The sequence below is a fragment of the Plecotus auritus genome (assembly GCF_963455305.1).
Source record: "Plecotus auritus genome assembly, chromosome: 1".
NCBI lineage: Eukaryota > Metazoa > Chordata > Mammalia > Chiroptera > Vespertilionidae > Plecotus > Plecotus auritus.
In genome coordinates, this window is record NC_137770.1 from 99,939,173 (window position 1) to 99,952,333 (window position 13,161).

Consider the following 13,161-nt stretch of genomic DNA (forward strand, 5'->3'; position numbering starts at 1 on the left):
CTGGGCAAGGGGTGTTCCTGAAGCCATGATCCACTTCTCCTAACTCCAAGTCTGCCTATTTTTTTAAATTATATGTCTTAAATTTGTTCCTTAAAAGAAAAATGTCCACATTATTCACTAAATTAAACATTTTAAAATATGTATTTTTTAAAATCCAGCTTTCTGAAAAAATATTACTAGCTACTAAAATGATTCACAAAACATGACTATAAAGTAGGACAGGTTATTTAATAATTATAGAATTTTAAGGAAAGAAAACACTACCTAATTCGGAAAAAGTTATTTTTTGAAAACAACTTTTAGAATTGAGTTGAATTTAAAGAAGTGCACAGAAAAGACAATAATTCAAAGTAAAATTAAGAAGTGCTAAATTATATTTAATTTTTAATTAAAATAATAAATTAACAAATAGGTGGACAAAAGTAGGTTTACAATTATAATACAAATAAATATAGTAATTAATTAATAATACAAGAATAAACTGTTTCACAGACTCACAACTATAAACCTACTTTGCCCACCCCATATACTTTATATACTACCAAGTTTATATAACTTGGCTTTAAATAAATTACAATGATATTATGATGTATAAAATCACTGGAGTAAAATATAATTTTATTGTGCTTTATTTTAACAAAGGTTGTTTTAAAGTCTATCAATCATTGTACTATTAGCAATCTTCCAAGGCTTTAAGTCAAGCATATCAAACTCAAAGGCTAACACGGGCCAAATAAACAAGGTTTAAGTTTATGTGGGCCACAAAAAAACAAAAGCTTCAATTTTCTTAGAAAAGTAGGTTTATTTTTCTAGAGACATGCTGAATACAAAGGCCTGAAATAAATGAGTAATCATTAACATAAAATAATAAAACATTTTAATAAAAATTAATATATTTTCTTGAACATTGACTTACCAGACACAGAATAACTGCACAATTAATAACTAATGCAAATAAACCTATTTTTCTTGTTCTCCAAACGCGAAATATTTCCTGTTGCACATACCAAACAAGTCAGCCCAAGTCTAATGACGTGGCAATCGGCTGCTAGTATTAGTGGACAGAAATGGTGCGCCTGCACATAAGGTGCATAAGGGTAATAAATGCAACACGATTATAGTAATCCATCATTAGCAAATGTTGTAGTTCATTATTCGTAACTAGTGGCCCGGTGCACGAAATTCATGCACGGGGGGGGGGGGGGGGGCGGTTCCTCAGCCTGGCCTGCACCCTCTTGTAATCTGGGACTGCTGGCTCCTCACCACTCACCTGCCTACCTGCCTGATTGTCCCCAACTGCCCCCCCTTCTGGTCTGATCACCCCTAACTGCCCCACCCTGCTGGCCTGCTTGCCCCCCCTGCCAGACTGCTCGCCCCCAACTGCCCCCTGCCATCCTGCTCACCCCCAACTGCCCCCCCTGCCAGCCTGATCACCCCCAGCTGCCCCCCTGCCAGCCTGCTCACCCCCAATTGCCCCCCTGCCATCCTGCTTGCGCCCAACTGCCCTCCCCTCCTGGCCTGATCACACCTAACTGCCTCTGCCTTGGCCCTGCCACCATGACTTTGTCTGGAAGGACATCCAGAAGATCTCCTGATCTAATTAGCATATTACCCTTTTATTAGTATAGATTATGTATAACAGGATATTGTAAAAATTAAGTTACGAAATTTTTATTAAAACGTTTCTTATATACTGTTAAATTGGCTGTGCCGCAAAAATATTCATTGTGGGTCGCATGCAGCCTGTAGGCTGCAAGTTTGACATGCTTGCTTTAAGTCCATCCAAATATTTTTCTTAATGTAGAGACTTGATCATCCTTTTTTCCTTCCCCAAGGTCTCTTGGATTCTATAAGTTGTTGAATGAGAGATCAAGTCTGTTTCATTTGACATTATCTCATTAGGGAAAATGCAACCAAGAGCTTCAGGAACTGTCTAATGGTATTTCTCATTTGTTACTCTGTGGCAGCTTTCAAATTATAAGGCCATGTTTAAGTTTATTTTGTCCCAAAGGCATGTTAACTTCTATAAGCATTCTCTAATTGGTTCTGATCCAAGAGAACCAATGAGCAACCCCTTGGAATTTCTTGCATATTTTCATATAGCCTTACTATCTGCCTGTACATATGTTATTTCAAATACCTGATTAAAAACTAAAAAAATACATCGTTTTAATAAGCTTACCCATATATATTTTTTAAATATTCAGGTAATTGCATTTTCATTTGTTTTGATTTAGAGGCATCCTATTGAAATGTTAGTTTTTGCATTTGAATAAGTTCATTCTATCACCTTAGTTATAAAACTATTTCTAAGATAATTATTTGATGGTTCTTCCCTTTAATTTTTAGCAGCTTTACTGAAATATAATTCATATACCATATAGTTTACCCATTGAAAGTGTACAATTCATTGGCTTTTAGTATATTCACAGAATTGTGCAACCACACCTCAGTTTAATTTTAGGACATTTTTATTCCCCCATTTGCCATCATTCCATATCTCCCCTACCTAGTCTCAGGCAACCATTAATTTACTTTCTGTCTTTGTGTATTTGTCTCTTCTGAACATTTAATTTAAATTGAATCATACAATATATGTGGCCTTTTGTGCCTGGCTTCTTTAACTTAACATAAGTTTCAAGGCTCATTCTTGGATAGCATATATCGATATTTGTTCCTTTTTATTGCAAAATAATATTCTATTGTATTGATATACCACATTGTGTTTAGCCAATAAAGTTGTTAAAAATCTTAAATCCAGAAACTGACAAGTAAACAAAATCTTAATTAATATACCAATATTCCTTTCATGCTGGACAATACAGCTGATTATTAATCATGACATACATTCCTATCTAGAAGTATATATAAACATAAATCTAGTATATTTCTTGATGAAGGATAGTAAAGCTCAGTGAACTTCTAGTGTCATTAGAAGTTCTAATCCTCCAGGGTTCTTGATTAATAACTTGACAGTGTATCACCAATTTGGAACTGTTAGAATTAGAGTAAGGCTGTCTGCATGGTGCAGTGAATGTGATCTCTGCTATACTGTTAGTATTTACCTTGTCACCAGTTAAGGTAAATATACTGACCTGCTAAAGTCGCCATGATCCTAAGATAGTTCATCACAAAGGTAACTAGGTGTGTTGAGAATTGAGAGTTTAATTCCAATTTGTTATACTACTTGTGGAAAAAATTGTGCTGCATTGTTTGCTTTTTTTTAATCTAGCTTATAAAACAATATTTGAGAACAAATATCAAGAGATAAGAGATTACAAGACTGCTTAGCTTGGATCTCAGGGAAACCATAAATTCGAGAGTTTCTTTATTTGAGAGCACAAATGTGATTAAAGTTTTTGTAGAATACATTTATCAACTATAAAATTCATGATGTGAACATCATAATGCTCTGACATTCAAGAGCATTGCTAACTGTTGAATAACAAGATTCCAGGTCAGCTAAGGTCTCAGAGAGAGAACAGGTTGATCAGAGGAAGGAGGTACTGAAGCACAAACCACAAACATACAAGCAGATGTGGATTTCCAGTGGAAAACAGCTGTAGATAAACCCAATTGTGAAGCCTTCCAAAGTGAAGGAGGCAGGCTTTCATACAAGGCAACAGAATCACAACCAGCCATGGCCTTAGAGCTGACTGCAGGGATGTGCTACAGTCACATCAGAGCTCCTCTCCAGCTTCACTTTTGGCAGGGGGCAGCACCACGTGGTGTCACCATGAAATATAGATGCTGGGGGGAGGGTGGGAAAGGGACCTGCAGGTACCTATTCTTTCGCTTGTGGGTGAGACACTCCCTATTGTTGAGAGTTCCTCTACAGTTGAGTAGATTCTGTTGTGCCTCTGTGAGTGGGGCAATTTCCACCCGTGACCTATAGCAGCATATCTGCAAGTGCTCATTAAATATTGCACACAGTAGAATATTTCTGACTCCACACCTATAAGTCATGAAGCCTTTTGGAGAATATAGAATGCCTGATAATGGCACTCTACAGTAAACTAAGTATTTTCTCATATTTGTTGATTGGAAGGAATAGGACATTAGTTATCTCACAGTTTCACATATACAAATTTTATACTTAATAAAATATAATACTTATTTTTAGTCTATAGCTTTATGATTTCTAATTTCAATTTCCTCATAGGAGTTTTAAGAGCTCAATAACACACTATACATTTTAAAATTTGGCACAAAGACAACTGGCAGGGTATCTATATATATATAAAAGCCTAAGCGACTGTTACAACAGGTCGACCAAATGACCAGTCAACCAGTCACTATGACGCGCACTGACTACCAGGGGGCAGACAACTCAATGCAGGAGCTGCCCCCTGGTGGTCAGTGCGCTCCCACAGCCAACCTCCCAAGGATGGCCAACCTCCCGTGGTCCCTCCCCACAGCTGGCCAACCTCCTGACCCCGATTGGCCCAATCGGGACTGGGTAAGATGGGCCCCGATCGACCCGAATCACTGACCAGCCCGAGGGACCCACCCATGCACGAATTCATGCACCAGGCCTCTAGTTCTATGATAAAACCAATGAAAGATAGTAGTTTTTCTGACAACTATTGTTTAGAATGAAACAACTGCAGCTTAGACCAGGAAATGGATTTTATTTTTTTTAATTCCAGAAACATGAGAAATGAAATCTGGTTAAGCTTTAATAAATTGCTTACTTTGACATGTATTTTGCTTTGTGTTTTAATAGAGTAAAAAGGCCATAAAGAGTATCTTACAGAAATGCACCTATTTACCAGCCCTGGAGCCATTTCTCTATGATGCTCCTCCCAACATTCTAAAGCATGTTGTTGGACAGTTCAGTAAGGTAAGAAGTGCTCTTAGCCTGCAAGTAGGGGAAGAAAATAAAGATGAATTAACTTGTTTTTTCTGGTGGATCAACGTTTTCTATAAGATGGGGGCAGCGTTCTCCTACTTTCATTGATTGTATTGACAGGGATGGTAACATAGATTAATAAATTCACACATACATAATCCACACTTCCTTCTTTCTCATGGTCTCTTAACCATCTTTTTTAGTGTTCTTGGGAATAAATAGTATGTCAACACATACAACCCTCATAATATAATTTATATTGGTAAGTAACTTTTAGTAATTCCCCTGGTGTCTGTTAGACTCACTCATCTGGGAACACTGCAAAGATCTTATAAAGAAAAGAAGAACGGTCTCTGAGGCACTGAAATATTCTTCCCAAAGGTCATGCAATTACCGGAGATGCTCTCAGACAGTCATTTGAAGTTAATTGAATTATTTTATGAACAATTTAAACAAATGCAGCTGTTACATTTCTTAGATTGTTACAGATTAAAAGTAGGAAGGTCAAGTTGCTAGCGGTGGGCAGCATAATCAATTCCTTCATCTGCACTGGCTCTTTCTTCTCAACACACAAACATCTGCTATCAAACCCAGTGACTTTCTTTAGTTCTTATTGGTTGCTTCTTAAAACCTTCTCTTGGGTTGATTTCTTAACTTTCCTGATTCTTCTCTCTTTAACATCTCAATTTCCTTTTCCTGCCTACTCCTTAGTATGTTCATTCCTTTGTTGAACATTAATTGAGCATCTATTAGGCACCAGGCATTAGAGAAATAAATTAATGAATAAATGTACAATTTCTGCCTTCATGACATTTATGTGTGCAGACATATAGACTGATAATTAAAATATTTTGTGGCAAGTGCATGGGGCTTAACACAATGCCATGAGAGAAGAAAAGTACCTAACATCCTGGGATAAGAGAGTAGGGATGTCTCAGAGGAAGTTTCTTAAAGGAGGTAACACCTGAGCTGAATCTTAAAAGACAAGCAAGAGTTAGCCAAGAAATGGGGGGAGGTGCGAGGAAGATGGAAGGGCATTCTAGGAGAGGGAACAGCATGGGCAAAGGCAAGAAATGGCCTGTCAATGTACCCTTCGAGATTACTGAGCAAAATTTGGGATAGAGATTGGTGGGAAAGGAAGCTGGAGAGGTATTTAGTTGCTGGGTCACGGAAGGCTTTCTGTGCCTTGTTAAGGTGTGTGCCTTTAATTCTGTAGGTAGTGGGAAAATGTTGAATGGGTGTCAGCAAAGGAGAGACAACACTTTGTTTTATGTACATGAGTGGATCTCCATTGCCTTTGCTCATATTCATTGCCTTTATTCCATATGCACAACATAAAAAGTTCATACATTTCTAAAAAGACTGAATTTTACCTTTAATCATCAGCAAATTTAGGCTCAATGTTACAGGTATGGTAGACACACATTCTCTCTTACATTTTCTCGGATATATTATTGCTTTTCAGCAGTAACACTCCAACTTGGAAAAGCAAATCTGACATCTTAATGTGCTTCACTTTTCAAGGTGCTGCCACATGACAGCAAAGCTCGACGACTCTTTGTAACAAGTGGTGGACTTAAAAAGGTTCAAGAGATAAAAGCCGAACCTGGGTCTCTTCTACAAGAATACATCAACAGCATTAACAACTGCTACCCAGAGGAAATAGTAAGGTGGGAAAAATAGACTTTGAGATGTTCAAAATTAGAATGTGGTTTTTCTGTTTTCAAATCTATATTTTATACCCACTCTGTCAAAATACTACATGAGACCAGTGCATACCTTCACCCCTGCTCTTGATCACTTTTCCCCCACAAATTAAATAATGTTCTGATTGACACACACATTTCCAAATTAAATTGGAATGGCATTTGAGACATTTCTGTACTAATTTAAGACATGCTTCACTAAAGAATACCCAAATACAGAGTTCAAATTAAATTAATCTTTAATGTGAACCTGATTTAGAAAAGGGCCTATGGATTCTGATTTTCATAGTTCCCCAGATATATTATTAAGCTCACACTTCTATTAATGGGAGTATTACAAATAGAAAAAGAGATATGTTGAGTGTCAAAAAGAAAGTTACAATCCATATTTGAAAAAAAACCTAAATAAATAATGTTGTCTATGATATGCAGGTGCTCTATAGTAATGTAGGAGGAAGAAGCTACTTTTAAGATTAATTTTTTTTAAATGAGGTTGATTTGAAGAGGATTAAACCTAAGCCTCAGATCTTATAATCCTAAAAGAGAACCATATCACTAACCCCAAAATAATTATGTGGAAAAAATGCCCACAACACTTGCAGAATTAAAGGCCATATTTTTCTTTTTTTTTATATATATATTTTATTGATTTTTTACAGAGAGGAAGAGAGAGGGATAGAGTTAGAAACATCAATGAGAGAGAAACATCGATCAGCTGCCTCCTGCACACCTCCCACTGGGGATGTGCCCGCAACCAAGGTACATGCCCTTGACCGGAATCGAACCTGGGACCTTTCAGTCCACAGGCCGACGCTCTGTCCTCTGAGCCAAACCGGTCAGGGCGAGGCCATATTTTTCTAATCCTATACTTATTTCTTACTTTCTCTAATTAATATTAGAGAATATAATTCCAATTTTAAAATTTGTTATCCTATATAATAAAAGGCTAACATGCAAACTGTCCCTCCGACCGGGAGTTCAACTGGGAATTCAACCAGGGGGCAGGGCCGGCCAGCCAACCGCCCACAGCCCCTCTGCCCAGCCAGCCCCGCCCCCAATCGGCCCCCCACCTGTACACGAATTCATGCACTGGGCCTCTAGTAACATATAAATGATTCTTCCCATTTAATATTAGTGATTCTTAATACATATAGTAACATTGATTCTAAAAACACAAAAATAATTTTAAGATTAAAATCTGTTTTCTGTTCACATATATTCTACAGATAAATTCTTTCCAAAAGAGATAAGTTTATGCACTTTTGGAGGTTTATGAGAACTCCTTGACCAAAAGAGTTCCAGTAAGTGAGCTTTGAAAATATTAGTACATATAAAATATACCCAAGGAATAGTATATCATAAAATGTATATCTACTACATATACTTTACAAATATGATATATCAAAAAGTTTATATAACACTAGAGGCCCGGTGCATGAATTCATGCACCAGTGGGGTCCCTCAGCCTGGCCTGTGGGATCGGGCTGAAACTGGCTCTCTGACATCTCCCAAGGGGTCCCGGATTGTGAGAGGGTGCAGGCCAGCCCAAGGGACCCCACTGGTGCACAATCAGGGTCAGGGAGGGACATGGGAGGTTGGCCAGCAGGGGAGGGGTCGCAGAAGGGCTCCAGGGAGTGTCCGGCCCATCTCACTCAGTCCCAATTGGCCGGACCCCAGCAGCAAGCTAGCCTACTGGTCAGAGCGTCTGTCCCCTGGTGGTCAGTGCATGTCACAGCGACTGGTCAACCGGTCAACTGTCTGCCCCCTGGTGGTCAATGCACGTCATAGCAAGAGGTTAAGCAGCCTTAGCATATCATTAGAATATTATGCTTTGATTGGTTGAATGGCCAACCGGTTGACCAGACACTTAGCATATTGGGCTTTCATTATATAGGATATATAGTATGTGTAAAACTACTAAATGGAGAAAATATAAAAATCTTTTCTCAAGAAAAAAAATAGTTAATTTTTACACATTTGCACACCCCTTTTGGAAGAATGCTATTTTATGTAAGTTTGAAATAACTTCCAATACAATTTTCTAACATAAACAAAATTATAGAAAAATAAAAACTAAAGGGCCCCCAAATGGAATGGCCTATTAGAATTAACCAATGGTAAAGAACTTTCTTGAACAGAAGTTGTCTTTCTACACTTTTCTAAGATTATTTTACAGAGCACGAAGGGAAAGAAAAACTGTCATGTTAGAATCTAATTTGGTGTTTTGTCAAAATACCATGATAAATTTTTCACTTCTAACATTCTGTGATCTGGGATTTTATTTTTAAAACTATAGGCCCGGTGTACGAAATTTGTACATGGGTAGGGTCCCTAGGCCTGGCCAGCATTCAGGGCCTATCAGGGCCTTCCAGCTGTTGGCCAGGACCTCCCTTCCCTGGCTGCCGGCTGCCATCCAGGGCCTTCCATAATTCTGCAGCACCCCTTGGTGGTCAGCACACATCAATAGTGAGTGATCAGTCTCCCGGTGAAACTCCCATGGGGACAATTTGCATATTAGGCTTTTATGTGTATAGAATTTTGGTTAGCTGACTTTTTCAAATTTCTGATATATTTTTTAAAGCATTAGGTTCTGTAAAATGGTGTTTTATAGAAATCTTTTAAACATTGTTTATGAAAAGAGACAATATAACCTTTAAATGGTTTTATTTTTACAATCATTTTCAAGAATCACTTGATGACTCCTTTAGAACTAATTCTTTACAAGACAAATTATCAATGATCACATTCTCTCTGCTCTTTTTAGCCTAAATATCTACTTTATATCGCCTTCCAATTTTATTAATCTTTAAAAATTTCTAATGAAGGTAGTTGGTATGATGAGAGAGAAGGCACCCAGGACTAGAGGTTAGATTTAAGTTCTAGTCCTTGTCCATGCCACAGCCAGAGATATTTTTGGAACTCTTTTGTCTTTTGAATCTCTGCGTAAATTAGGGAGGGGAAGATGCTTTTAGGAATCTCCTAATTTGGGGAGAGAAGCATGCATACAAGTCTTCCATTTGGCACATTTCTGATAATGGAAACTGTATAATAACCAAAATTCTACATGGATCTATGGTAAGGTTAATTCAATTATATTCTTAAAAGCCATAGAGAGCCCTAGCTGGTTTCACTCAGTGGATAGAGTGTCAGCCTGCAGACTGAAGGGTCCCAGGTTCGATTCCGGCCGAGAGCACATGCCCAGGATGTGGGCTTGATCCCCAGTAGGGGATGTGCAAGAGGCAGCCAATCAATGATTCTCTCTCATCATTGATGTTTCTATCTCTCCCTCTTCCTTCCTCTCTGAAATCAATAAAGATATCTCTTTTTTTTAAAGTTTGAACAACTATTTTTTAAAAAGCCATAGAGAAATAAATTGGAATAGCAGTGGTTGACGGGCTGAAAAAAAGGAATTTCCTGGTTTTTTGGAGGTTCATTTCAATCCCTTTATAAAGAGTATGTGGTTAGCACCTACCATACAGTAGCACGTTTTAAAGTTTGGGTTTTTATTTGTAATCTACTTCTTGCTATTGAAATTAAAAAATACCTTTCTTGTGTCTGACATATAATTTATAAGGCCTAGGAAGGTGAGGCCTACTTTAAAATTTGTGACTAACAAAGCAGTTGTGAATTCCTCAGTGTATGAATACTTTGAAGAGATCCACTTGTTGAAGGACTTTTCTAGAGTAGGAGGCTTTTAGAGAAACAGCATTCTTTAAGGTAGCTTTTTACGTTTGTCTGTATCTGTTTAACTATGGCTACCTATAAGAGCACACTATTGAGAAAATACAGCTCTGTTTCGTCCTATAACTTGACAAATTATGGAATAAATTAGTATACTCTCAATTATGAATTTTCAAGTCAAGCATCCAAGGACAAAGCAAGTCTCGAACATTAGGTTTTATCTGGAGAAAACACCTTATGAGTATTGGTTATTTTAAGTGTTTTGGAAAGTTTTAAATTACAGTTTAGTTTTGTAGTCATTTATTATATTCTAGAATGTCTGCCAAATTTTGACATATTTTATATGCATGTAAGTTCTTTCCATGGTATATAAATCATCCCACAATATATTAATCAATATATTTAATACTTTTATACTAAATCTTTTATAAAATGTTCTATTTATAAATACAAATTTATAGATGCCCAAGAACAAATGAAATCAATTGACTTCCTAGGTATGTATGATGGAATATTTGTAAAACACTTATGAAATAGTTCTGTAATATGAATTATGCTCCCCAAAATTTTTTTGTTTGACCAGACCTGATTAAAACATGCATTGCGAATAATCCCTAAGACAATCTGAATGTAGGAATTGATTAGTAATGATAGTGTTATCTAACTTATGAAAAAAAATCTATTAGTTATGATCATTAAAGCAACATCAGTCACTTGACGTAATAAAACAAGTCGCTTTAGTAAATACTATCACTGGGTCCAAGTATCTTACTTTGAAAATATCCATTCTTTGCCACTGCATTGAAAGCCCTTAAATGTTTTGTTATTTATCTAGCACAGTCTTGTGAGTTGGTGTGTGTTTTTTTTTTAATCCTCACCTGAGGATATGTTTAGAAAGAGGAAGAGAGGAAAGAAGGGAGAGAGAGAAATATCGACCGGCTGCCTCCCACATGCACCCCGACCGGGGAATCAAATCTGCAACCTAGGTATGTGCCCTGACAGGGAATCGAACCTGAAACCTTTTGGTGTATGGGATGCCACTCCAACCAACTGAGCCACATGGCCAGGGCAATGTTCTTTTTTAATATGTTTTTATTTATTTCAGAGAGGAAGGGAGAGGGAGAGATAGAAACGTCAATGAGGAGAGAGAATCATTCATCAGCTGCCTCCTGCATGCCCCCTTACTGGGGACAAGCCCTCAACCCAGGCATATGCCCTTGACTGGAATCAAACCTGGGACCCTTCAGTCCACAGGCTGATGCTCTATCCCCTGAGCCAAACCAGCTAGGGCAATGTTCTTTTCCTGATAGGCTCTAGCCTTGTGCACAAGCATTAGTGGAGCATAATTATTCAGAGGTTTGATTCTTAGAATTACTTCAGATCAATACATCCTTTTATTGAATCTTTTGTGCCTACTGGGCTAAATCTTTTCACCAGTATCTAATAAAAATTTTCTTTTTCAGGTATTATTCTCCTGGATATTCAGATACACTTTTGCAGAGAGTGGACAGCTATCAACCACTTACTAACTAAGCAAAGTTACATTTATATATTCAAATTCACAGCAGAGTAATTATGAATAATAGTTAAATAAAGGACTTTCTAATTATTTGAACTAAGTATACTCTAGATTTATTCAATGTAAAGTACATTTAGGTAATATTTTCAAATTTATGTAATACTTTAAAAAATAGTGACTCGCCCTAACCTGTTTGGCTCAGTGGATAAAGTGTCGGGCTGCGGACTGAAGGGTCCCAGGTTCGATTCCGGTCAAGGGCATGTACCTTGGTTGCGGGCACATCCCCAGTAGGAGGTGTGCAGGAGGCAGCTGAATCGATGTTTCTCTCTCATCGATGTTTCTAACTCTCTATCCCTCTCCCTTCCTCTCTGTAAAAAATCAATAAAATATATTTTTAAAAAAATAGTGACTTGACTATGTGAGAAACTATTCATGATCTCTTACAGAGGATTTACTCTAAAAGTAGATATAAAGACATTAAATAAAGGCATTTGTTATTGCTCTATTAAAAACCATACACACACACACACACACACACACACACACACACACACACCTCCAACTAGAGACAGATAAAAGATAATATTCAAAAACTCAGTTATTTTGGCCAATTCTTCATAGGCATAAGCAAGGAAAACTGGGCTTACAAATCCTACAGTAGGTTATAGAAAGGAAATAGTTGAAAGAGGAAACTGATTGACAGCAGCACAAAGGCACTAATGCTGGTGACATAAATGCATTAATCTAGCACACAGACTCTGTGAATAACCTGTCATAGATAACCTTAAGAATTTAGGAAACTCGTTTTCATCCCAAGTTTTCTAAGGTCTTTTCTTACCCTACCTAAACTGTTTCTTACCTTTCCTGACCAGAGGATAGGTCAACATTAAGCATTATGCTACTGCAGACAAACTTTCCATTTTCATAGAAAGGTTTATTCTAGCTCTGCTCATGAATAAACAAGGAAGCAGGCATGTAAAATAAGTCATCAGTATTCCTTTGTCCTAGCTTCACTTTCCCAAGTCTCAAAAGTCACATTTTCAGAGATTTAAGACATAATTTGGAAAGAACACCATCAGGCTCAGATTTTACATGCATCTTCATTCACTTAATGGAGCTAAAATGGGATGAGAGGGGAGTTCAATAAATTTTTAAGTAAAAACAGCATTAGGATTGTCCCTTTCATTTTTCCTGTCCAGTGTGCTTCAGACCTTGGGGAATATGTGATTAGACTTAGGAATCTTGGTTAGTTGGTATGTGTGTATCTTTTGATCTAAAGGAAAAGTCCTTACATTATCTCCTCTGGAAAACTGGAAAGGAGTGGATGAAAGCCTGGGAGCACCTAGGCCTCAGTGTTTCCAATCTAGCTGGCTTTCAGGTTTCTTTCTCAGACTATTTCTATT

General features: G+C 37.4%; 1 protein-coding gene across 6 annotated transcripts in view; it reads left to right on the forward strand.

Annotated features, from left to right (window-relative positions):
• Positions 1–12,154, forward strand: part of LOC308247949 (sperm-associated antigen 6) — a 55,676-nt gene extending 43,522 nt beyond the window's left edge. For all 6 annotated transcript variants that reach the window (XM_080667823.1, XM_080667825.1, XM_080667824.1 and 3 more), the window contains 3 exons: positions 4,727–4,843; positions 6,377–6,522; positions 11,703–12,154. In XM_080667823.1, the coding sequence (XP_080523949.1) occupies positions 4,727–4,843; positions 6,377–6,522; positions 11,703–11,772 (333 nt within the window). In that variant the 3' untranslated portion in view covers positions 11,773–12,154. The remainder of the gene's footprint in view (positions 1–4,726; positions 4,844–6,376; positions 6,523–11,702) is intronic.
• Positions 12,155–13,161: the final 1,007 nt, after the last annotated feature.